The following is a 27383-nucleotide window of genomic DNA, read 5'->3' as shown; positions in this document are numbered from 1 at the left end:
TGCCCCACTAACATGACCCTCCACTTTTAGATATCTATGGACACACACGTCAAGGTCTCTTTGTTCCTCAAAACTTCCTGGTGTCATGCCGTTCACTGAATACTTCCTTGTCAAATCATACCTTCCAAAGTGCATCAGCTCACACTTTTCAGGGTTAAATTCCATCTGCCACTTATCTGCCCATTTGACCATCCTGTCTATATGTTCCTGTAGCTCAAGCCACACAACCTCACTGTTAACCACCCGGCCAATCTTTGTGTCATCTGCAAATTGACTAATCCTACCCCCACATAGTCATCTATACTGTTTATATAAATGACAAATAATAGGGGACCCAGCACAGATCCTTGTGGAACGCACGCCACTGGACAATGGCTTCCAGTCACTAAAGCATCCTTCTGTCATCACCCTCTATCTCCTACAACTAAGCCAATTTTGAATCCACCTTATCAAATTACTCTGTATCTCGTGTGCATTTGTCTTCTTTATAAGTCTCCCATGTGGGACCTTGTCAAAGACTTTGCTGAAATCCATATAAACTACATCAACTTCATTACCCTCATCTACACACCTGGTCACCTCCTCAAAAAATTCAATCAAATTTGTTAGGCATGACCTCCCTCAGACAAAGCCATGCTGACTATCCCTGATTAAACCTTGCCTCTCCAAGTGGAGATAGATTCTCTCCTTCAGAATTTTCTTCAATAGTTTCCCCACCACTGACATGAGACTCACTGGCCTGTAGTTCCCTGGCTTAACTCTACAACCCTTCTTAAATAGCAGAACCACATTAGCTGTTCTTCAGTCCTCTGGTACCTCCCCTGTGGCCAGAGAGGAATTAAAAATTTGGGTCAGAGCCCCTGCGATCTCCTCCCTTGCCTCCCTCAGCAATCTGGGACACAAATCACCCGGACCTGGATATTTGTCCACTTTTTAAGACTGCCAACATCTCCAATACCTTGTAACTCCCTATATCAATTTGCTCAAGAATCTCGCAGTCTCTCTCCCCGAGTTCGATACTTTCATCCTCATTCTCTTGGGTGAAGATGGATGTGAAGTATTTATTCACTCTACCGATATCCTCTGGCTCCACCCATAGGTTGCCCCCTTGGTCCCTAACGGACCCTACTCTTTCCCTGGTTATCCTCTTCCCACTGATATACTTATAGAATATCTTGGGAATTTTCCTACTTTTACCAGCCAGAACTTTCTCATATCTCCTCTTTGCTCTCCTAATTGCTTTAAGCTCCCCCCTACACTTTCTGTACTCCACTAATGACTCCGCTGATTTGCTCCCCTTGTACCTGCTAAAAGCATCTCTTTTCCTTCTGGTTGTATCCTGAATATCTCTCCATTTCCTTTTTGAACACCCCCCACTGCTCCTCTGTACATTTCCCCACAAGTAGCTGTTCCCAGTCTATCCTGCCTTATTTTACTAAAATCAGCTCTCCCCCAATCCAAAATATTTCTTTGCAACTTGTCTATTTTTTTGTCTATAACAAGCTTAAACTGTACCATGTTGTGGTCGCTATCACTAAAATGCTCCCCCACCACTATCTCAGCAACCTGTATGGCTTCTTCCCCCACAATTAGGTCCAGCACTGCGCTGACCCTTGTTGGACCCTCTACATATTGACCTAAAAGATTCTCCTGTACAGATTTCAAGAAACCCACTCCATCCAAGCCCTTAACACTATGTCTATCCCAATTAATGTTGGGAAAGTTGAAATCACCTAATATAATTACCCTTTTGTTATTGTTTTTAAACACCTCGCAAATTGTGCACATATTTGTTCCTCAATTTCCCGCTGACTGCCTGGGGTCTATAATAAACACCTAACAATGTGGCTGCCCCTTTTTTATTCCTAAGCTCTACCCACAAAGCTTCATCTGATGCCCCCTCCAAGATATCATCTCTCCTTATTGCAGTAACTGACTCCTTAACTAATAATGCAACACCTCCTCTTCTGTTACCCCCTCCCGTCTCGCCTGAAGATTCTAAATCCCGGAATGTTGAGCTGCCAATCCTGCCCCTCCCTCAACCACATCTCAGTGATGGCTACTATATCACAATTCCACATGTCAATCCTCACCCTTAACTCATCCGTTTTACCTGTAATACTCCTGGCATTAAAGTAGAGGCCATCCAGCCTTGCTTTATTCCCTTGAAACTTAATGCAGCTGTCCTCCCTCTGACTTGATTGTTTTACTGTATTATGATGTGTCTCTATTCTGCTAACATTCTGTGTCCCCTCCCCCTGCCAAGTTAGTTTAAACTCTTCCCAACAGCACTAGCAAACGCGCCCGCAAGGATGTTAGTACCGCTCTGGTTCAGATGTAGACCATCCCGCTTGTACAGGTCCCACCTTCCCCAGAAACGGTCCCAGTGATTCAGGAACCTAAAACCCTCCCCTCCTGCACTAACTCTTAAGCCACATATTCATCTGCGCTATTCTCCTATTTCTGAGCTTGCTAGCATGTGGCAATGGGAGTAATCCAGATATTACAACCCGAGAAGTCTTGCTTTTTAGTCTACTGCCTAACTTCCTGAATTCTCAATGCAAGATCTCGTCCCTCTTTCTACCTATGTCATTGGTACCACCTTATCACCCTCCCCCTTCAGGATGCCCTGCAGCCGTTCAGTGACATCCCGGACCCTGGCACCAGGTAGGTAACACACCATCCTGGAGTCACGTTTACGCCACAGTAGCACCTATCTGTTCCCCTGACTATAGTTTCCCCTATTACTATTACTCTTCCTCCCCTCCTGTACAGACAGGCTGTTTGTGGTGCCAGAAGCTTGGCTCTGTCTGCACTCCCTGGAGAAACCAATGCCCTCATCAGCCTCCAAAATGGAATACCGATTTGCGAGCGGGACCCCAGGGGACTCCTGAACTACCTGCCTGTTTCTCTTGGACTGCCTGGTGATCACCCATTCCCTTCCTTCCTCAAGTCCCTTCAGCTGAGTTGTGACCACCTCTCTAAACATGCTATCCACGATGTTCTCAGACTCACGGATGCTCCACGGTGTCCCCAGCCGCTGAACTAGCTCTGAAACCCGAGCTTCCAGGACCTGCAGCAGGACATACTTCCTGCACACACGCTGGTTCCGGGCACAGGAAATGTTCCCAGCTTCCCACATGGAGCACACCACGGCTTTGAGCTCTCCTGCCCTGACTTATCCCTTTAAATTAAACCTTTTAAATCAATTACCCTAGGGAGAATAAACAATGGGTGGAGGAATCTGATAACAGTTATACCTTCAAGGCTGCTACCCCCAGGATTACCTCAGTTCTTCAGAGTTTTTCAGCTGCTATCTCCATTTTTTATTTTAGGCACAATAATATTGCATGTGCACAAGGGGAATAGTTCTATGCAGCATTTCAAATGGCACTTCTTGGAGGATGCAGTAATTCCAAACTTAGGCTTGTGTCATATTTGATTATTCCAACAAGGAACTTATACAGAAGTGAAGACGACACTCCTTTTCACCTTACTCCAAGTACCAGCACAATACTTTCTTAGTTGCAGGCAGATATGAGAATTGGATGGCTGTATTGACTTGAATGGTGACCTCCCTCTATGCAGCTGTCACCTGGGTTTTACTGGAGGGTTGCCTCAAGTCCTAAATTGGTCGACTCTCTTTTGGGTGCCCAAGTAAATGAAAACAGTTGCTCTGGAATGCAAACTCCCCGTCCTTATAGTCAGCATCACAAGAGTAACTCTGGAAAGCAGATAAGCCAAATGATATTCTCTGTAAAGCCAGAAAATCAACAACATACATATTTATCTTCTATTTCCCCAAACACCATGGGAACAAGTACAGGTGCTCCCTTAAAACATGCTCCTCTTCACCTCCCCTTAAAAAACAGATCATAAGATAAGAAACCGGAGCAGGAGTAGGCCATTTGGCCCAATAGGTCTGCTCCACCATGCAGTAAGATCACGGTTGATCTGATTGTGGTCTTAACTCCACTTTCCTGCCTGACCCCATAACCCTCGACTTCCTTGTCGATCAAAAATCTGTCTAATTCAGCTTTGAATATATTCAATGACCCAGTCTCCACTGTTTTCAGTGGAAGAGAACTTCAAAGACTAATGACCCTCAAAAATAAATTATTCCTCAACTCCATCTTAAATGGAAAATCCCTTAATTATTAAATTGTGCCCCCTAATTCTTGATTCCCTCAGAAGAGGAAACATCCTCTCAGCACCTGCCCTGTCAGATCCCCTCAGATTCTTAAACGTTTCCATAAAATCACCTCTCATTCTTCTAAACTCCAATGACTGTAGGCCCAACCGGCTCAACTTTTTGTCATAATACAACCGCTTCATCCCAGGAATCAGCCGAGTGGACCTTAATAATCTGAACTGCTAACAGTGCAATATTTCCTTCTTTAAGTAAGGATACCAAAACTGTACACAGTACTCCAGATACGGTCTCACCAATCCCTATTTTTATACTCCATCCCCCTTGCAATAAAAGCCAACATCCCATTTGCCTTCCTAATTGCTTGTTGTACTGCTAACTTTTTGTGATTCATGTGTAAAGGATGCCCAGCTCCCTCTGCACTGCAGCATGATGCAGTCTCTATACACTTAAATAATATTCTGTTTTTCTAACCTTCCTGCCAAAAGTGGAAAACCTCACATTTTCACACCTTAAACTCCACTTGCCAAAGTTTTGCCCACCTATCGATATTGTTTTGCAGACTCTTTGCATCCTCACATCTTGCTTTCCTACCTATCTTTGTAGCTTCATGCAAATTTGGCTACAATACAGTCAGTCCCTTCATCCAAGTGATTACTGCCTTGAAATCATTCCATGGTATTTTAATATATTTACCTTCAAATTATATGAGCATGTTGAAAAATGGCATGTTTGTTTACACTTTTGGCCATTTTATGCAGACACAGGTCATTATATTTTACAAGTGAGATATGTGATGGTTCTAAAGAAAATATATTTTTTTCCAATATTACTGCGGGATACTGGGAAGCAGGCTTGTGGGGGCTGTGTGTGAGAGACTAATTTCATTAGGCTGAAGACAGTCAGACTGCAAGGTTTAAATCATCAAAAGGTTAGGTGTAAAGCAGGCATTTTTGAAGTGGAGATGAGCCAGCTAAGATGGGACACCAGTTGATACAGCATGAATAAGAATTTGCATTAGCAGATAAATGAGCAGTGAATTCATAATAATTGAATTTCAAGGACAGGAAAAAGGAAGTTGTACAACTGGCAAAGATCATAAATAAATAAAACAAAGTTATTAAGTTTAATTTTCCTGAAAGTGGTAGCCATCAAGACAACATGGAAGATTTTAGATTCTGGGAAAGGTAACTTTCAAAAGAAAGTTAAAAATAATGGGTTTAAAGATGAAAGGGGAAAAATATATTTAAGGAAAGATTGAAAGCTGTATGAGGTGTGTGGCCATGTGTTTTTGAAGAATGTGCTGTGCGAGCACAGTCGTGCGAAGGAAGCAGCTTCTAGTCACCCCAGAGAAGTGTCTAGCTGTTCCAGAAAGCAAAGCTTTGTAACAAGCCTTGGATTTCCATTTCCGAGTATGAGGGAGAGAGAAGCTTGTGAAATACCTTCCTAAAGCCTTGCGGTAATATTACTGGATGTTTTATAGATTCAGAATCTATAGGGACCGTTGCCTGGGAAAGGGTGTTTATTTGTGAGCCTAGCTAAGTAGAAAGCTTTTAGATATGTTATAATGCTAAATTTAACTGTGTGACTGTAATCTTGTGTTTTAGTTTTCTTTTCGTTTGTTAATAAATATTTTAATTTAACATTTAAAATCTCCAGAAGTAGTAGTGAGATCTTTACTTCTGACTTCAGTATACATACCTTCTCATAATAAAAATACAAATCGCAAATTGCTGCAATAGCTCGACCAAGTTTCCCTTTGGGATTTGGTCAGCACGAGAATTACCGCATGCCATATTATAACATGGTTCTGTGTTGCAAGAGTATCAAAAATAATCAAAAAGGTTTACATAGAAATAATCTTTTGTTTTTGATGGGAAAATCTTACTTCTACATATCTTGCAACAATACAAACTATAAAGGGTCTATAACTATAAGGAAACTAGAGGAGTCTAAAAGTGACATGACTGGTTCACTTTCTCATTTGTTTATTTGCAATTGTTGTTGATTAACTGCACAAAAACTAAATTTCAGTAAATCACCCTGCTTCTCAATGTTTTGAAGTAAATATATCTTCACATTACTCATCTTTATTTTCAAAACACTCCAGATATCCTCACTTATAAGGCAATCCATATATAAGAAAAAAACTGCTCTCCACAATCCACAGTTTTTTTCAATGTAATTTCTCATTCAAACAATCAAATTCTCATTTCAAACAATATTTAAATAGCACAATTTGATCATTGGCTTCCTCTACTGATTGTTAATCATCAAAAAACATGCATTTTCTCCAGATGTAAAAAGATTCTTTTGTGTATTTATGTGCTAATAATTCTGTCGCAGAGACCATTTAGAAATCAGTAAAGACATATTCAATTTGTGAACATCTTTATTAAAATATCATTTCTTCAATGCATGAAATCTGAAAAACTGAAGCTCTTAATAAAGTTTTTCTCGTAAATTCTGAACAGTTCTGCCAAAAATGTGAAGTATTAGACTCATTTCCATAGCGTAGGCTAATACCATGCCACTGCATTCATGCTGGAGAAGAAATTCACAGCATGTAAACATTCATACTGATTGTAGTAGTTTATGGACTGTTTCCTAGTAAAAGATCCAAATACTGAAGTAAAAGCAATTTGCAATGTATTTCACCAAACAAAATATGCTAATAAAAGTGATCAGTAAAACACGAAAAATGAGATGCTACCATTAAGAGGAACCAGTGAGATTAGAAGGTAGATTACAATAAGAATATTTTCCATTAGGAAGGTACAGTGCTTAATGAAGTACCCAATGTTAACAGAAAGTTAATAATAAATATGCATACTACAGAGCTCTTGAAGAAATCTCAGTTGCTGTGTAGGACACCAAATGCTCAAAGAATCTATGAGATTAGCCTTGTTTAGAAAAGCAGATAAATACATTATGAAATCCTCTTCCTAGCCAAAACCACAGTTAAAATCTTATACTCATAATATATATCAAGTCACAAGGTACCTGGAAATATCAGGAGCTGAACCCGTCTTTTCTCAAGCGCAAAGGAACAGCAAAACAAAAAGATAGGCATTTTCTCATTTCTAAGACTATCTGCAGCCTAATGGATCTCTTCAGACCTACAGGTCCTGGGATTGAGCAGGTGTACCAGGAGGTATACATTGTGGTGTCTGTCGCTGCAGAGCTTCAGTAAATTTTTCTTCATCCATCTCAAGTCATATAGTCCCAACTACAAATCATGTGTGTCTCAACTCTTCGAGTCCTTAGCGAAGGTTGAACTTCAACACACATGACAACTTCCTTGATAAGATTTAGGGGGAACTACTAAAAGTACATCTTCCCAAAGTCAACAGAACATTCAGATAGGTTCCTCAAACTAATCTGACACTGAGTGCCTGCAGCTGTCTTGACTGTGAAGCTGGTATGCTGAGTGGGTGGTTAACTTTTTCTTTACAAGCATAATGAATAATGTTTAATACATAAATTTCTGCAGTGCATAATAATTCTTGGCATTGAACTGACCACATATTTGTGTCTTATGACCAAAGTCTCCTTGGGATAATTTTAAAAAGCACAGGATCATAGCCTAATACAGCCCGGTCAGTCAGCCAGTCTGTCTAACATCCCTGTGCAACTCTTTGAAAGAGCTATCCAATTAGTCCCACTGCCATGCTCTTTCCCAATGACTTGAAAAATGGAAGGGGTCACCAGCAGTGCTACTCCTGAATAACCTGGCCATCGATGCTCAGGTTAGATCCCACCAGGACAACTTGACTCCAGAATTCAATATAGGCTTGCTCTGAACAATAGACAACAAAAATGAATTTCTAAATATAAAAAATTGAACATTACTCTCCAGTGTTGGTTGTGGTGCTTGTTTGGTGGAGTGGCAAGTGTTGAATTCCAGGTGTGAGGTGAAAGTGACCGTCTTTGACATTAAGACAGTATCTGACCAAGTCACAGAACCCAAGCAAAATTGAAGTCAAAGGTAATCAGCCCGGGGCATCGCTACATGAGTTCTTCAGGACAATGTCCTCAGCCCAGCCATCATAAGCTGCTTCAATGACCATCTCTCCAAGGTCAGAAATGGAGCTGCACAGTGTTCAGTTCCATTCACTGTTCCTCAGATAATGAAGCAAGACCTGGACAACTTCAGGCTTGGACTTAAGTGGCAAGTAATTTTTGCATTGCACAACTACTGGGCAGTGACCATCTCCAACAAAGGACGGTATTGCTACCCACCATCATCAAATCCACTACCATCAACATTGTGGGAGTCAGCACTGACCAGAAACTCAACTAGACCAACAGATCAGAGGCTGCGTATTCTGCAGCAAATGATTGGCCTCCTAATTCCCAAAAACTTTTCCACCATCTAAAATGGCCCAAGTCAGGAGTGTGATGGAATACTCTCTACCTACCTGAATGCATATAGTCCCAACAACACAACATCATCCATGAAACACTAGCCACACAACTGGCACCCTTATCCACCACCTTAAACATTCACTCCCTCCACCACCAGTGCACCATGGCTGCCATGTGTACAGTACAAAAGATGTACTACTGTAACTTGCAAAGGGTTCTTCAACAGCACGTCCCAATCCCAGGATTTCTACCCCTAGAAGAATGAGCAGCAGAGATGTAGGAACATTGCACTTTCAAGTTCCCCTCAAAGTCACATAACATCCTGACTTGGGAATAGGCGCCACTCTTTCACTCTGACTGATTCCTAACAGCACCTTCACCATACAGATTGCAGCAGTTCAAGGCAGCAACATCACCACCTTCCCAAGATCAATTAAGGGTTGGTAAGTAACGTTTGCCTTGCCAAAGCCCACATCCCATGAATTAATAAAAAAAACTTCAAGTATCTATTCAATTTCCTTTTGAAAGTTATTACTGAGTCTGCTGCCACCGAAGTTTGCAGATCATAACCACTCACTGTAATTCCAAATCCCCCCTACTACCCCAAGTCACTGCTGGGTTTTTCCCAATCCACTTAAGTATGTCTTTTAGTTACTACCCCTCTGTCACTGAAAACAGTTTCTCCTTTTTTAGCTCTATCAAAACCTTTCATGATTTTGAACACATCTACTTTATTAAATCTCCTTTTAACTAACTCTCCCCTATAAGAATAGTCCCAGTTTTTGTAATCTCTCCATGTAATTTAAGTCTTTCATCCCTTGTACCAATCTACTAAATCTGCCCTGTACACACTCTTAAGGTTTAGATATCCTTCTTAAACTGTGGTGCTCAGAAGTTGACAATACTCCAGCTTAAGCCTAGCTAGTGATCTACAAAAGTTTTAGCATAACTTACTTCTTTTGCACACTATACCTCTATTTATAAAGCAAAGAATCATGGATGGCTTTCTAACAGCCTTCTCAATCTGTCCTGCCTCCAGACTGTGTATGCACACCCCCAGGTCACTCAGTTCCTGCACCCCCTTTAAAATTGTACCATGCAGTTTACATTGCTCTTCTCATTCTTCCAACCAAAATGAGTCACTTTATACTTCACTCATGTTAAATTTTATCTGCCATGTGTTGTCCCATTTCACCAGTCTGTTGTTTATCTGTCCTCCTGAAGCCTGTTACTACCCACCTCACTGTTTAATACTTCACCAAATTTTGTGCCATCTGAAAACTTTTAAGTTAAGTCTTGTGTAGCCAAACAGCAGTGGATAACACCAACCTCCGGCAGACGCCATACCACTTTCCTCCGGTTTGAAAAACAATCATTCACCACTACTCTCAGCTTTCGGTCTATTGGCCAAATTTTTATCCACGCAACCAACCCGCTTTAATCACAGGCTTCAACTTAAGTTTATTATGTTGTGCTTCTTCAAATGCCTTTTAAAAGTCTATATACACAATCTACCCTCATCAATCTTCACTGTTACTTCATCAAAAAACTCAATCGAGTCTGTAAAACATGATTTGCCTTTAATAGATCTATGCCGGCTTTCATTTATTAAACCATGTTTTTCCCAAGTGCCAATTAATTTTGCCCCAAATTAATGTCTTTAAAAGTTTTCCCGCTACTGGCTGATTTAACTCATTCCCTTTTTTTGAAGAGTCTTCCAGTCCTCTGCCACCATTCCCATAATCTAAGGAAATTCAGCAGATTACTTCCCTCAACAATCTATGATGCATTCCATCTAGACCAGACTACTTTTCTACTTTGAGTACTGCCTTTTTAAAAAAAAGCACCTTCCCTTTATCTATTTTTAACCTATTCGATTTCACTCCTACTATGACATTGGCAGCATCCTCTTCTTTAGTGGAGACAAAATACAACTCCTGGAGCTCATTTGAATTCTAACAGAATCCAGGATCCATCCTGGTCCAGTTCCTAATGCAGGTCAACTTTTACTTCAAATAATTAAACCAATTAAATCTAAGTAAAGGGGGAAATTGTAACTGGCCCCACCTAGAAATTCAATTCACCACGGTCATCCAATATGAAGCCACTGAGCTCAGTCACTTCCAAGACACCCATCCAAAGCTGGCAGGGTCTTTTTTAAGTATGCAGATTCGATCCAATAATATAATCAGGCCCTGACTGAAATTTTAATTCAGTCCTGAGTGGGTAAGTTGCTGTTGGTTTCCCACCAGGCTGCACAGAGTTGTGACCACCAGTAAGGTGAAGAAGCCCAAATGGATAATTTTTTTAAAAACTTTTCTTTGTGGGATCAGGAGTAGTAGGTGTGTTGTTCCCAGCCCCTGAAAGCAACTTCAGGGCTTCTCTTCTCTGGAATCCTCTTCCATGCTTAACCAATTTCCAACACATGACAATGAGCCACCTGGCCTTTTGCAGGTGAACAACATGGTAAAGAGGGCTAAAAATTGAAATATTCCTTGGTTTTATTTCAGTTGGTAAGTTTCCAACAGACTTCGCTAGCTGGCCAATGTTAAAGTCAGAGCTAAAGTCTTGGGTTCAGTATAATGATATCCTTTAGTATTACGGAGCCATTTACATTCAATTTGTAATCACGATTAATCAACCTGGGTAAAGCTAGGAAAGGTATTGTACATAACTTATAATAATAAAAGCATGTCGTTCAAATTCAGAGATATCCTACCTTCTAGATTTTCGTCAGTATGACATCCTTCTTGCTTCCAATCTTCAGGATTTATGACAGTTAAATCCTCTGTAGCTTGTTTTTCTGATTGATTGTGTTCTTTTGATTCTCCTTTGATTTCATTTCTACCTATATTTGCAGAAGTACTTTCAAGCTTTTCACTCCCCACTGTACTTGAGTAGGCAATGCTAGACTCTGTCATTACTATATTTGACCAGTATTCTTCAACAGTAGAATATCCCTTGTGTTTGCCTTCCTTTTCAGTATTAAATTCACTATTCTCCTGCATTGCATTTTCAGTTCGCAGGTCTTGTAAGAATGGAATTCCAGTGTCCTGTAGTGGATCTACATCTTTAAGTATTAGATTACAGTTTTCTGTCAAGTTCAATTCCTTAGTTTCAATGTGTTTCTGTTTATTGAATTCATTCGGCAGTTGATCTGTATTTGCACGTTCCACATGTGCAGACATTTGGTGTAATGCATTGACTTGAAAGTGCTGGCTAGTTCTTTCTTTACTAACTGAACATGCATGCAATTGGATATTTTCCTCTGTCCAATATACATGATCTTTCTCAAAATATGTCATACATTCAAATCCATGCTTTTCGCAATGCTCAGTGTGCTCTGTTAAATTAGATTGTAAATGATCAGCATTTGTTGTAGATTGCATTTCTTCATGTATTAACTCTGCAGTGCCTGTGCCATCAGTCAGGTGGTGAATGGCAGATTCTACATTTTCTTCAATCAATTGAGCAGCTTTAATCCCTATATGCCGTCTGCTGTCCTTCAATGGAGGATCTGAATTGCCAGCAAGTGCAAAATTCTCACATAAATTAGATTCAGTAGTGCCTTCAGAGCCTAAAGAGTGGTTTAAAGGGATTTTATACCCATCCAATTGCACATCTGCCTCTGGTTGAGATACAATTTTAATAAACTGTACAGTTTGATTAAGGCTCTGACCCTTAAATTGTGCATGTTCAATACAGTCTAAATGTTGGTTCATTGCCTTTTCCTGCTCTAAACACTTAGCCAAAGGCTGTATGTACTTAGGAAATGCCGTGGCAGGAACATTTACAAATTCCACTGTGTTAGCTAAATTACAGTCAGTCAATTGATGATTGAAAAATTCTTTATCAGAATTAATAAAAACCACTGATGTGCTGTTCCGCTCTGCAACTTTTGTGCGCTTCCCATGGGTATTTTCTGTTGCATCTGCCTCAGACAGATTTTGGTTATTTTTCGGAATTCTTTTTTCTCTATACATTTCTTTGCAATCTTTCATATCAATTTTATTTCTACTGTGTGGCACAGGTAATGAATCACCTGAAGAACTCTGAAATGGTCTATCGTGTAAATCTTGACCAGGAGTCTGCTTGTGGCTGCAAACCACTGGTTCCAAGCAACTACTGCTTAAATTGTTTTCTGTGGCATTTATGGTCTGTTTAATTAACATATGCATGTCTCCACAGCAAGGCTTGAACTGCTGTTGCATTCCTTCTTGATGAAGGTCAGTTTCCGCTGGTGAAGACAGCTCTACTTTTGTAAACACACAAGGCTCTTTATTTTCGCTATTACTGCGAGTCTTATTATGAAATTGCATTTTGTTTTCCATAGTATCTGCAAGTGACTTATGTTCAAGAATTTCCTCATTGATGCTAACATGCAAATTAAATGGGTTCTGTACTGTTTCTAAATTGGATCTCCAAGTTACATTAGAAGATGCCACTGTGTAATTTGGGCAGTTTGATTCCTTGGAACAAGTGCTACTTCTCAAGGCATTCAAAGGGATTACTCCTGGTGACCTGTTAGCCCTTAATGTCTGCTGTAATTTTGAGTCTGATGTGCTTGTTTGCGAAAGGAAATCACTCTCAGTTAATGAAATTTGACTAAGTTCTACATACTCCCCCTCAAGTTCATGAAAAGAAATTGCTGGGGGACTAACAGAAACATCTAAACAATCTGCAACACTACTTCGGGAACTCTGCAACACCATTCTAGGATGCATTTGCTGTGTTTTCAGTTCTTTTTCTTTCATGGCTAGATTTTGAAGTGTTTCAGAATGGTTTTCTGGTCCCACACTGTGATCATTCAATAGTGAATTGTTGGGATTGTTACAAACAACTGCTTGATCCACAGCCCAATTTCCTGATGACATACTTTCAAACTTTTTTGGCTTATCAACAAATTCTGGATTTACTACTTCTTCCCAAGGTACTCGTAAGATACTGCTGTCGGCAGACAAGAGACAATTTTGCAAAGCTGTTCCCATCCGTCCCTTGTTAATATTGTCCAACCATTCCATAGTGAAGATAGAAGTATAAGAGATCTCTGGGACTATTAGTTCCTCTATGTTGTACCCATTTGTTGCCAAGCATTTTAGTACAATACGTGGTGTTTTCTTCAGGTGTGGAACCACTTGAAGGTAGAAATCACCAGGTTGTAAAGTTTGCCAGTCGAGTGCAGAGAGTTGTATTACAATTTTTTCACAGAAGCATAAAGGCCAGCCCTCGTAGCGAAATAGTAATCCACAGTATTGAAACTGTTAAAAATAGGATGAAAAAGATTCCCGTTAAATGCTTCTTCTTGGACTTAAAACAGTATTCCATTGTTAACAGTTCACTAAAAACAAATTTAACAAAAAGTATATTCATGGTAGACAACACAAGAAAACTGATTTAAGTGCATCCAAATACATTTTTAAGGTCCATCAGCATACATACAAATTTGATAATCGGGCATTCTGGCACTAGCTACTGTGGAGCTTAGGAAAGAAATGAAAATGAGTGGAAAGGGCAGAAATTACTGACCATGAACATGTGTTTGGCCACAACAGTTAATAAGTAGCTGCAAATTTAGTAATTCTTGAAATCTACAGTATGGGCAATAATCGAGTGAGATGATACTATTTTTCACATTTGTAACAGGACTAAGATATTGCACTATATTTTTATATCATCATCATGGCTAATCCCTAAAATTTTAAAACTGGACAATGACCTTTTACACTGACTGAAGCCATATCAGGCTGTGACTTTTGAACAATAGGAGCCAATCTGGCAGTATCAAAGAAATCTGTGCCTCGTTGTCTCTGAAGAGATGCTAACAACCCCTGTGGGCTGCAGATACCAAATTCAAAGGAAATTATACAAAAGCCATCTCCATTTCATAAGCCAAGCCTGGCCAACAGGAGCCAAGTCGTCTGCTAGAGCAAATGACCCTGCAACTTTCCTTTCAAACTCGTAATGGTTGGAACAATAACAATCTCAGGAACCCAGACAAAGTAATATAGACCCTTTATTAAAGCCAAAGTGTGGAGATGGGAGTCATGTGACATCACATCACACACACACACCACCCGCTCCACACACAAAAAAATGCTGGGGAAACCAGCTACACTGTCTTGCTGCGCTGCAAGGTAGTCTGCCACCTTCTATTTAATAAGCAGCAGCTCAGGAAAGGGGCTCTGTCCAGGTTGCCCCTGCCCACCCATCTATACCGTTTCTACTGGGAATTCTGAACTTCTATACCATCGCCTGCAAGTCTCCCCACGCCTAACTCATCGTGGAAGTCATCTCTACTAGAATGGTGAATCATCCAGCATCCATTTTCAGCCTGCCGATCTCTGTGAAGGAATATACCATTGGATTTAGATACTGGACTCACACAAAACAATAATTCTTTGCTCAGTGGTCTTTGCCTTATAAATCTATCCTTCTCTATTCCTTGTTTATTTATGAATGCACAGGGGCCTTCACTCCCTCCTGCTTTTTGAGTGTGTGCAAATAAACTAATCCTCTTGTATTCACCATCTCTCAAGTTTCTTGTTATTAATAGAATTCCGATGATTCCAAAACTGAGGGGTTAGGAAATACGCCACCACTTACAAAGAGGGAAATCAAAACACCTTTCTGTTTACAGACGGGTGGTGAAAGGAGAAATCAGGGCTGTTTAAATTAAACCCCCTCCTGTCTATAACACATTGTAGCATTCCAAAACCATACAAAAGTATGTTACAAATAATTCTAATTATCTCCAAGGCTGAAGGCGGACATATCTCGAAACAATAAATTTCAAAAACTAATGGATGGAGTTCAACAAACCTTGGTATGCAGATAGGGTATGGCTCAAGGAAGAACTGAAGACACAGATCCAGATCATGGACTTTTTTAAAGAATCTGTTAATATTGGGAGACAGAGCAAACTGACTTTTTTTAAAAAAGAATATTGTGGACTGTTTCAGCTGCTGTGGTGGAATTTGTCACTGCTGTTAAAAGGTGAGCAGAGTTTTCAGGCCAGGCTGTTGGATGTGGACTGGCCTAAAGGTTCCTCAATGAGGTAGAAGCTCTTAATAAAAAGACTTATTTTTTCAGCTTCATAGTTACAGTGCATCAACGAGGCAGGGAGAAGCTTCAAGGAAGACTTGTGTAAATGTAATAATGTTGAAATAACAGTGTGATAGAGGAATGCACCACTTCTGAACATCCTCTTCATTTATCGTACACTGCACCTGTTTAGCATTGGGCCTCCATCCTGGATAAATAAAGAGGGTGACTGTGTGTGGGGAGTGGGGGGGGTGGGGGGAGAGAGAGAGAGAGAGAGAGAGAGAGAGACAGAGAGAGAGAAAAGGAGAGACAGGTATGTGAGAAAGAAAAGGAGAGGGGGGGACAGGGGAATGAGAGAGGGGGACAAGGGAATGAGAGAGGGGGACAGGGGAGAGAGAAAGAGAGACGGGGGCAGGGGGGTGAGAGAGAGAGAGAGAGAGAGAGAGAGAGGGGAGGACAGGGGGGTGTGTGTGTGAGAGAGAGAGAGAGGATCAGAGGGGTCAGAGAGAGAGAGAGAAAGAGCGCGCGAGCATGAGAGGGGGCGCGAGGGGCCGCAAGTGAGAGAGAGGGGAGGGAGAGAGGGATGGGGTGAGAGAGAAAAAGAGTGAGGGGGGAACAGGGAGGGGGGCTGGAGAGAGAGAGAGAGAGAGAGAGAGGGAGAGAGAGAGAGTGTGCGCAAGAGAGAGAGAGAGAAGGGGAGAGTGAGAGAGAAAGGGAGAGAGAGATCGGGTGAAAGAGAGGGAGAGCAAGAAAGAAACAAAAAGCGAGGGAGGGAGAAAGAGGGAGAAAGGGAGGGGGAGAGAGGGAGGAACGAGGACATGAGATAGGAAGGGAAAAAGAGAAAGGGAGAAAGAGAGAGGGAGAAAGAGAGAGCGAGAAAGGGAGAGGGAAGGAGAGATAGAGAGCGCGTAAAAGGGGGGGAGAGAGAGAGAAAGGGGGAAGAGAGAAAATGGAGAGAAAGAGGGAGAGAGAGCAAAAGGTGGGGGGGGAAGAGAGAGAAAGAGAGAGAGTGGGGGAGGGAGAGAGGGGATGAGAGCACTCGGGCAAAAGCGGGGGATGAGGGCGTGCGGGTGAAGGGTGAAGAGGGAATGACACAGAGCATGCGCTAAAGGGGGAGAGCACGCAAAAGGGGGAAGAGCATGAAATGCAAATTCTCTCTCACTTTTCTCTACTGTAAATGTGGGCACAAAGTAATCATTTAATATGTCCGCCAATTTCTAATTTTCACTGAGAACATCGTTATCCGTTTTCAACAAGTCCATATTGCTCCTGACCAACTTTTTAAATCAGATAATTGGAGGAATGTGTGTTGAATTTGACACCCCTTTCAAGTTTCTTTTCCTATACCCTTTTTGTGATATTATCTTACTGTTTCATCACCCTTTTATGCTCTTTGAATCCCTTCCATTCACCAGGATCTACATGTTTTAAAATCTAATGTTGCATCTTACCTTTAAGATACTATTTCAGCTCCAGATAGACCATTGTGTCGAATTCTGGATAGCACACTTTACAAAGGAGGTTAAGGTTTTGGAGAATGTACAGAGGAGATTTACTAAAATGGGTTCAGGGATGAAGGTTTATAGTTACATAGATAGGCTGGAGAAACTGGTGTTGTCTTGGAGCATAGAAGGCTAAACAATGATCAGATAGAGGTGTTTATTTACTCTGTCCGAATCCTACATGATTTTAAAGAGAAACGGTTTCCAATGAGGAAAGGATCGATAACCAGAGGGAACAGACATAAACTGATTGACAAATGAGCAAGAAGCGACATGAAGAAAAACTTTTTAACCAAGCGATTAGGAATTGGAATGCACTGGCTGATAAAGTGGTAGATACAGACTGAATTATAGCATTCAACTGGGGAATTCGATAAATACCTGGAGGAAAAATTGCTGATGTGGGGAAAGAGCTGGGAGTACGACTACCAGTAAAAATTCGATGGGCTGAATGCTTCCTTCTGTCCAGTCTATGATCTACGATGTAAATAAGGGGCTGGGGATCAGGGTTATTTACCAATATATCCATGACAACATAATAGGTTGCACTTCCATCTGACTGAATTCAAGTTGTGCATGCAGCATATCCTGCACCTTTCTTCTCCATTAAAAAGTAAAGGTTCAAAAGATCAGTCTAGGTCTTAACCATAGGATAGTTCCACGCATTGGAATTTATGAGTAGTCCAGGGTTTAATAGTTTACGTGTGTCAAGCAGAATGCTTTCAAAATGCTCCATCATTAGTGAAAGTGAGGCAACATACCAGAAGTATGCTTCTTATTGCCATGCTGTTATTGAAGTAGTTAATAATGGTGCTAAAGACTTGTGCTCCAGAACTTGCCGCGTCCCTAACCAAGCTGTTCCAGTATAGCTACAACACTGACATTTACCCAGCAATGTGGAAAATTGCCCAGGTATGCACTGTACACGAAAAGCAGAAGAAATCCAACTCGGCCAATTACCATCCAATCAATCTACTCTTGATCATCAGCAAAGTAATGGAAGGGGTCATCAACAGTGTTATCAAGAAGCACTTGCCTAACAATAACCTGCTCACTGGCGCTCAGTTTGGGTTCTGACCTCATTACAGCCTTGATTCAAACATGGACAAAACAGCTGAACTCCACAGGTGAGGTGAGGTGAGAGTGACTGCCCTGGACATCAAGGCAGCATTTCACCAAGTGTGGCATCAAGGAGCTCTAGCAAAACTAGAGTCAGTGGGAATAAGGGGGAAAACTCTCCAATGGTTGAAGTCATGCCTAGCATAAAGGAAGATGGCTGTGATTGTTGGAGGTCAATCATCTCAGTTCCAGGACATCATTGAAGGAGCTCCCCAGGGTAGTGTCCTCGGCCCAACTATCTTCAGCTGCTTCATCAATGACCTTCCTTCCATCATAAAGTCAGGAAGGGGCCTTTTGCTGATAATTTCACAGCGTTCAGCACCATTTGCGACTCCTCAGATGCTGAAGCAGTCCATGTCCAAATGCAACAAGGCTTGGACAATATCCAGGCTTGGGCTGATAAGTGGCAAGTAACAGTCATGCCACACAAGCGCCAGGCAAAGACCATCTCCAACAAGAGAGAATCTAAACATCACTCTTTGAAGTTCAATGGCATTACCATTGCTGAATCCCTTATTATCAACATCCTGGGGATTGCTATTGACCAGAAACTGAACTGGACTAGCCACATATATACTGTAGCAACAACAAGTTAGAAGCTAGGAATTCTGTGGCAAGTAACTCTCCTCCTGACACCCCAAAGCCTGTCCACCATCTACAAGGCACAAGTCAGGAGGGTGATGGAATACTCTCCACTTGCCTGGATGAGTGCAGCTCCAACAGGACTCAAAGTTTGACACCACCCAAGGCAAAGCACACTGCTTGATTGGCACCCCATCCATAAACATTCACCCCCTCCACCACTGACACACAGTGGCGCACAAGATGCACTGCAGAAACTCACCAAAATTCCTTAGGCAGCACCTTCCAAACCTACAACCACTACCATCTGGAAGGACAAGGGCAACAGATACTTGGGAACAGCACCACCTGGAATCTCCCCTGCAAGCTACTCAACATCCTGACTTAGAAACATATCGCCGTTCTTTCGCTGTCACCGGGTCAAAATCCTTGAACTCCCTCCCTAACAGCACTGTCAGAGTACCTACACCACAGGGGCTGCAGCGGTGCAAGAAGGCAGCTTACCACTACCTTCTCAAGGGCAATTAGGGATGGGCAATAAATGCCGGCCTAGCTAGCGACACCCACATCCCGTAATTGAATTTAAAAATCGTGATCGCGTGGAACAACACAATCCCCAGCAGTCCAAGACTATTCTCTAACTTGGCACTGTCATGTCTCTATTCCTGTAAATATCTCCCTCTCTCTCCTTTTCTTGAATTCTTTCCATCCCCCATTCTCCATTATGCAACCAGAGCCTTCCTTTCCCATTGATTGCAAAAATCAGCAAATGCATTATGAGTTGATAGCACTTTAAACAGTAAAGGGTCAGAGGGACCCTGACTGTTAAAGGCAGCAGCATAGTGGTGCAATGAAACAGATATGGGATCAGGAGACCACAAGTACAGGGAAAAGTACCAACTTGATGGTTTGACAGAAGTACCAAGTGGGTAGGAGAGCAGGAGGCTGTAGGCCCAAGTAAGGGGGAAGTTGGAGGGTGGGGTGATGGTGCGTGTATATGGGTTAGAGAGGCAATGGCCGTAGGAGAGCAACAATGTAAGCAAACCTGAGAAGCAAATAGATAAAACAGTCCTAACAGAGGGATGCAGGTCCAAAGGAAGAAAATGTTGTAATTTCTTTTTAAACAGGAGAGTGCAATGAAAGAAAGGAGACAGCAGGGAAGGCAGAAAAAAAATCAAGTTTGAACTTTAAAAACGAAAAATTTGAAGTAATTTACAGCACAAGAGGCCGCCAGTAGGTCCATTATACTTCCACTAGCAACCCAAAAGTAGTCTTATGGTTCTGTTCTCTCTCTATAGCCCTGTGTCATCATCTACTTCAAATGTTTGTCCAATTTTCCCTTCAATGATGTAATGGTCCTGACTCAACCACTCACTGTGAGGCAGGATAAAAGTGATAAAGCTTGACGGCAAGTGCCATCCAAGAAACAAAATTTTGCAAGAATAACAGCATCATCTATAGTGGGAGAACTGAATACCAAGTCTAATGGTCAGTATCAATAGTTTAGATCATCAGATGTTACCAAGATGGCAAAACTATAACATGAAATGAGTGTGGCAGCAGCAGGTGCAAACAGTCACAATACTTTTATCATGTAGATACAATCAATAAATAATAATCCATACAAGATTTACAAAGATGGTTAATATAATGAAAGAAAAGTTTACATTTGCTTCTCTCCCCTATGGAGTATTTGATTTGTTAGAAAAAAACAAAATATTCAAGACTTTTTTTTAATCTTATAAACAAAAAGGGAAAAATAATGCTCTAATTTGTCAATTAGAGTTGGATAAAATAAATCTGAATCTTTTTATGACTGCAATACAGACGATACCAAAATCCTGTTTCCTACGGTTCACTATAGGGATGGTTTTCTATTCATTTTCGATATCTGGAATACTTCTTTAGAACTTTATTTGCTCCCTGTTTTTAAAACTGTGGTGTAGCTATGTGGAATTTTTAAACCATTTTTTATGAAACCCCTTTTCAAATAGATTTGTTTTAACAAACTAAAATGGAATACTAAACTTTGGACTTTATTATATTCTATGGGAAATGTGTAATTTAATTCTAAAAACTGTTTTTAAGATTTACCAGTAAATGATGCAAGTAAATAGAAGGGTTGAAACTGAAGTATTTGACATGTATCAAAAGGCATGTTACATGCCAACTTTTAAATCTAGGTAGAATCATAAAATGTCTATTGTTCTAAAGGCAGCTGTATATAAACAGCAGCTTGTATGAGTTCTTTCAAAATTTAGTAACTCAAAAAAATCACATTCAAAGGAGTAGCATTATAAATGAAGCTGGAGTAATGCTCTGTACTACTGAAACTCCAGAACATTTCTATGCATTTTGAGACTGGAATACAAACAAAATAAACTCCAGGAATCATATAATACATTTTGGAGTAATGCAAAAACTTCAGTACACCAAGGCACTCGTTCATAAGTCACAATTATGGGTATAAAATGCCATTTTCCAAAGTATTGCGATTAGAAGAGATCTCAAAACATTTAACATTGTTCTTTTTTCCCCACTATTGCATATAATGTAACTAATTGTTCAATGTATAGCTTTTTTTTAAAAAAAGCTATTGCATGGTCAAGTTTTATTAAAATAGATCTATTTTATCAGCTCACTCCATTGTACTCTAGAGATTTCTTCAAAATAGTTTCCATTACACAATGTAATAACAATGGTAATGGTAATAACATAATTCAACAGTATTTAATAAATCTTATACTTTGTAACAACCATTTTCAAAGAAACAAAAACAGTTGAAGTGAGAAAACATATTTCTACTTTAATTTGGATATCATTTTAAAAACAATTAATATTTTTTTCCATTACAATATTCCAACAACTCAAGGGCTTAACCAAGCTAATTACGAAATATCATTTAAAATTAAGCTTTTTTTCTGAACAGCACTGATACACAATTTGCATTTGACACCAGAGTCAAGCCTACTGTACCAAGTAATCAGCAAACGTTTTACTTAATATTAAAACTTCATTAGCTTCATCATTAAGAGGTGTAAAATGGATTTGCATTTATTCAACCAAATTCCTGGTAAGTCTGATTATATGAAACTTTTGAATTAATCTTCATCTTCCTTTGGTACACAATTGATCTTTATAAGTTAATCCTTGAATTAACCAAATACTTATGATGAATAGAGAATAATTAGAGCATGCCCATTTCTGTATTTTCATTTCCTTAGGATCTGATAAACTTAAAGGTCAAAGGTTTAATGGTATACCTGATAGCTGCCATTCCAACTATGTATAGGAGTTCCAGAATTATCCAATATCAATTCTGCTTTTAAGTGGAAAAGGGAGATTTAATTTTATTAGAATTGGTTTCTTCTCGCCCCAATGAATAGCATCACACAAAATATATCTCCATTTTTGAGAAAATGCAGACATTCCTATTAAGATTGTTTTCAGCTACTCACAACGTGTGATCAAAAAATGATCTTGGAGGAATGGTATTTATATTAAAAATCTTCAAGACTCACAAGATAAATTTATTCAGTCTGTCGCATTTTTTCGATCTTACTTAATGGCAATTAAACAGTCACATATTTTTCTGACTAGCTACATTTTTTGCTCCAAAACACAAAGGTGCAGTTAGAGGAACTGACTAAATGAGTTGCGTCTTCGCCCAGGGATTGCTTTGAGTGCAGCCATCTATCATGGCAAGACTTATATTTTTAAAAAGTGACGTTCAGGGTAACTAGCATTGCATTAATCATTTAATACAAAATGTGAAAATACATTAATATGAAAGGTACAGTCCTATCAAACTGTACTAATTTTCATTATCCCACCCGCTACCCTCATACTTACACAGGCATCCTGCTGAATGCATTGCAGAATGTGCTTAGCAGGAACAAGGAAATCAATGAGGTAGCACAATCCGTCACCACAATACGTTTTCTCCACCACATCAAAAACCTGACATAGGACAGTGGATGCTGTTGCCTCGAAGGGTGGATAGAGTGCTGAAAGAGTACTTTGAATACAAATATCCAAGGATTCAGAATCCTGTCAAAAGGAAAACATAAGTAATTTAACAGTTATAATTTAACTCAGTAACTACAAAAATGTACAATATTCTTTGTGATGTGCAGAAAATACAAAATGTTGCATTTATAATCAGCTCTGTTTAGGTATCTAACGAGCAAAAAAGAGAACTGTAACCAAATATCAATCTTTGTATATTCAATTCAGTTAAAAGAATAACAAAAAAATTGGCATTAATAATTCACATCAATGACCTTTCAGGAGGAGTTCTGATGAAAGGAAATCATGATGAAAGGTCATCAATCTGAAATGTCAACTCTGTTTCTCCCGCCACAGATGCTGCCAGCCCTGTTTAGTATTTCCAGCATTCTGTGTTTTGACTTCACATCCAGCATCTGTTTATATTATGTTTTTGGGGGAAAAAATGGCTTCTAACTAAATTTTCACAGCTCAGACTACAGATTTGACCAAGACATTTAGTATATCTTACAACGACTGCTACAATAAAAATAGACAATAAACCAAGCAAATAAAGTCAATAAAGCTTGTATTTTAACATATGACCATGTAAATGCCCAGAAAACAAAATTATTTTTCTAATACTGATTTTGCTGCTTTCTTCAGAAATCAACAGCTCTCCTAACATGGGTGTTGCTGTTATAACAGCTACAATGCTAGTACTAAAATCTCTCTGCTACATGATTCATAGTATAAGTTTCCTCCATCATCAACCCAAAATCAAAAATTAATTTTGCATGTAATAACCAAGCCGTAAAAAATCTGATTAAATTGTAATGAAATAAAGAATTCTATACTTCACTGTCATTCAGACCAATAGACATCTGGTGTTCTGGAAACTTTGGGTATCACGCAAAGCAAGTTCTTACTGCAGCAGCTGTTTATTGTGTAGGTCCACCAAATGCAATTAAGGAAACTAGCCAAATAAATTATTTACCAGGATGTGAGTTACAGAAGTTGTAGACTAAACTACAATGATTTTGGTGTATAAAGAGATTCTCATAAAGGTTTTCTACTTTAGACTTGCATGTACAGCTGTCCAAATACATGCATTAATTCCATCAGGAAATAACTGGACAGTTTGGTCAAAGGGGTTAAAAAGTTTCGGCTCACTTACTAAGCTTCATGGAAGAGGTTTCACTATTGATGACAATTGCTTTGCCTGAATTATAATCCTCTTACTGCACCTCAAGAATGTCATGCTTCATTAGCAAGAGGAACTTCATGTTCCATACAGCTTAGCACCATGTACATATGTTAAAAAAAGCTGCACAGTATAAATTCAATAGAGAAATAGCACATGTTGCACATGTGAGGACTTTCATACATGACACCAATTGTGTTCTGTCTGTAAGACAGATTGGTTAAACCATTTTAATACTGATGTTAGATTTTTTCACGTACACTATTCGTTTCCACATCATATGAAAAAGAACTCTTCCAAACTGGTGAAGGAATTCTTACATTAGTGACAGATTATTAGTTTGGTTTTAAAACTTGATTAATTTTGAGCTATTTTTCCATTTTTGATAGTTTAGTTTTTAATTTATAAAAAGCTCAACAGTGTGCTATCCTACTATTCGCTTAATGAACTTTGACTGAACTTTTAAACTCGTGCTTGAGCACCATAATCACTTGAATCATCCAATGGTCATTAACAGAGCTTCGATGCTCAAAGGGTGCAAGATGGCTCGCAGCTGCAAAAAATCACTACACTCCTCATCCAAACTTCAGTCAAGTACAGGTGCTCCTCACCGAACCTCAATCTGGTGCCCAGCACCTGCAACAACTTTCACATTAAGTGAAGAAAAAAATGTTTAATTGTGTAACTAATTTTATACAGAAAAATGCTTGTGTTATGGAGTCCGCGGGATTTTTATAACGAGAGAGGGGCCTCAGAAGTAAAAACACTGAGGACCCTGATAAAGACAATGCCCATAAACACTTCCTTATCCAGCATGCTAATGATAACCTCAAAAAATTCCACTTAATTAGTCAGGCATGACCTACACTTCACAGATGCATGCTGATTCTGATGAGCTGATATTTGTCCCAAGTGCTCAGTTACTCTGTCTGATGACAGATTCCAGTAACCTAACTATTACAATAGTATGTAAGCACACAAAAGTTTAGATAATTTATATGTATTGGGGTCAGATTTAAGCCTTCCTACCTAGTAACTATGTGCAGTTAAAATTATTCTGGTTATTTACCTGGCCTGAAGTCTCTGGCAACTGACCATTGCCAATTTCTTCCTGCTCTGCTGAGTAGGCAGCAACAGTAAAACTGGTTGGGTCCTCATTCATGTAAGCATTTTTGCTTTTGACATTTAAATGAAGTTGGCTGTTAAAATTAACCAGGTATCATTCTTCTGCAGGCAAACAAACCATTAAGTTTGCAAGGTGCTTTGCTCTTGGAAACATGCTGGCAGTTAAAATCCAAGCCACTGAGAACAGTAATGGTCCAAAAACACTAGTAACGTCACTATTTACATCATTCCAATCTAAAAAGCATCATTAAACAATTTATTTTCTAGACCTTAACCAATTGCTGCCCATGCTGTTATGTATCTATCAATGCAACTTATTTTCAATAAACCACCCTGCAGCATTTTATCAAATACCCTTTGAAAATAAATATACACCCCTCCTTTAACAATAAATATCCTTATTTCTTCAAGTTATCCCATTAAATTTGTCTGACTTGTCTTTTACATATCCATACTGACTATTCTAAGTGACCTAAACATTTCTACTTGAGTATTAATTTCATCCCATATTAGGATCTCCAATAGCCTACCCACTATCAATATTAAGCTACCTAATCTATGGTTACCTGTTTTTTCCCTTTCTCCCTCGTTAGAGAGATGTTGCATTTGCAGCCAGCAGCCCTCTGGTTAAATTTCCCTATGCAAGGACTTTTGGAAGAGGGTATTGCACTCCAGTATATTTTTCTGAAACCTCTCCCTACCATCCAGCCATTCTGGGATAGGAACATGGCCAAAAATTTCTACTTCCATTGAAATCATCATTACATAAAGGCTTATCACTATTGCCATTGCTCTTTTCCTTGGTCAACGCTCAATGTGAAAGGAAACCCTTTTTATTCCATGCTAGGAATAGAAAAGGGTTTTCATTGACCCTAATTCTAAGGAGGACGTTATAAAGCTCTTGCCCCCATCTCTGAGCTCACCATTTTTAGTTCTCATTAAAGGGACAGACCTAACACATTATTACCTGCCTTCACTCATTACAGATAATGACTGAGCTGGTGTGTATTTCCAGCATCTTCTGTCAGTAAAGAAAGAAAACACGAGAACAGAAAAACACACTAGGCAAGCACACCCATTACAGATATTCAGCATGACAAGAAATAATGAGAGGTTACACCAATACGTCACAATATACACAGACAAATAGGCACACAAACTGCCAGGCAATACAGAGATCACTTCGAAGAGACAGTAAACAGCAACAATATCACAGATACAAATATCAAATCAATATGTCAGATCAGACAGACAGACAGATCGATCAAGGGCACCGAAAGAGTGATGACACAACAAAGAATGTTACAGATGCAAGAAAAGAGACACTGACATGTATCAAAAGGACAGAATCAGAGAGTTCGTGGGAGCAGGCCACAGGTAGCTCACACGCATACACTGTACTGGGGTAACAACAGGTAACTTATAATTCCCTTAATCTAAAACATACTCCAGAAACCATAATGCAGCAAGCAACTTTGTACTTGAGCTTTTACATACACAACAGGCAGAGTTCCAGGTGCTGATGCAGCCAAGACAGTAAGCCACAAGCAGATGAATTTATGTATGAAGCTTTGCTGCTGAAATTATCAGCCAATTGAGATAAATCAGACTGCTAAGGTCCAACTCTAGTAGCTGTCTAGTTCACTCCCTAGCTGCTCCAGTTATTACCTTCCAGAAACCTGACACAGTCTAGACACACCTCTGCAAAGTTGCAGAGTATGATGCACAATCTTGATCCACGGACTGTTCAAGCAATTGTTTTATAAAGAATTGTCAGGACATGTCACTAATTTTAAAGCTGGTGCCTCAAACACGCTATTTAATCAACTTTGCTTTCATCCATTACCATGCCCATATAAAACCATGCTTGGGGAAAATAAATATAGATTCCATATGGCCCACAAGGAGCTGATGTCTGGGAATTGCAAGGTTGTAACTTTGCAGTAGCTTCATGTATATATGCTGAGTCATTTTAGAATTACATTTATAATTTGAGCAAATGTACATGTGTAAGTTTTGCCAAATTCAGTACAATTAGAAACACTACAGTTATAGCCTCATAGTACAAACAAGAAACATGTTAGTCAACTCATGTCAATAATTCTGTATTGGTGTTGTATCACTGAAATCATGGTCAAGAGGCAGCAGAATGGCTGCTGTGAAAACAGCAAAATATCACAATGGTGCAGTAGAGTGTATGTAATCTTTTGTGATGGCTTAGACGCATCATTGAGGCTGTGTGGAAGAAGCTCTGCTGCGCCTGACTGGAGTGTGCCTGATGCCACCATGGGATTCCCACACCTTG

General features: G+C 39.8%; 1 protein-coding gene across 5 annotated transcripts in view; it reads right to left on the bottom strand.

Annotated features, from left to right (window-relative positions):
* plekhg4 (pleckstrin homology domain containing, family G (with RhoGef domain) member 4) overlaps positions 1–27383 on the bottom strand; it is a 279951-nt gene that overhangs the window by 214847 nt on the left and 37721 nt on the right. For all 5 annotated transcript variants that reach the window (XM_041191344.1, XM_041191340.1, XM_041191341.1 and 2 more), the window contains exons 2-3: positions 22615–22812; positions 11238–13776 (exon numbers count right to left, since the gene is read on the bottom strand). In XM_041191344.1, coding sequence (XP_041047278.1) covers positions 11238–13776; positions 22615–22812 — 2737 coding nt within the window. The remainder of the gene's footprint in view (positions 1–11237; positions 13777–22614; positions 22813–27383) is intronic.

This window comes from Carcharodon carcharias, chromosome 7 (assembly GCF_017639515.1).
Source record: "Carcharodon carcharias isolate sCarCar2 chromosome 7, sCarCar2.pri, whole genome shotgun sequence".
NCBI lineage: Eukaryota > Metazoa > Chordata > Chondrichthyes > Lamniformes > Lamnidae > Carcharodon > Carcharodon carcharias.
The sequence above is the reverse complement of the archived record's forward strand: the minus strand, read 5'-3'. Positions and strand labels throughout refer to the sequence as shown.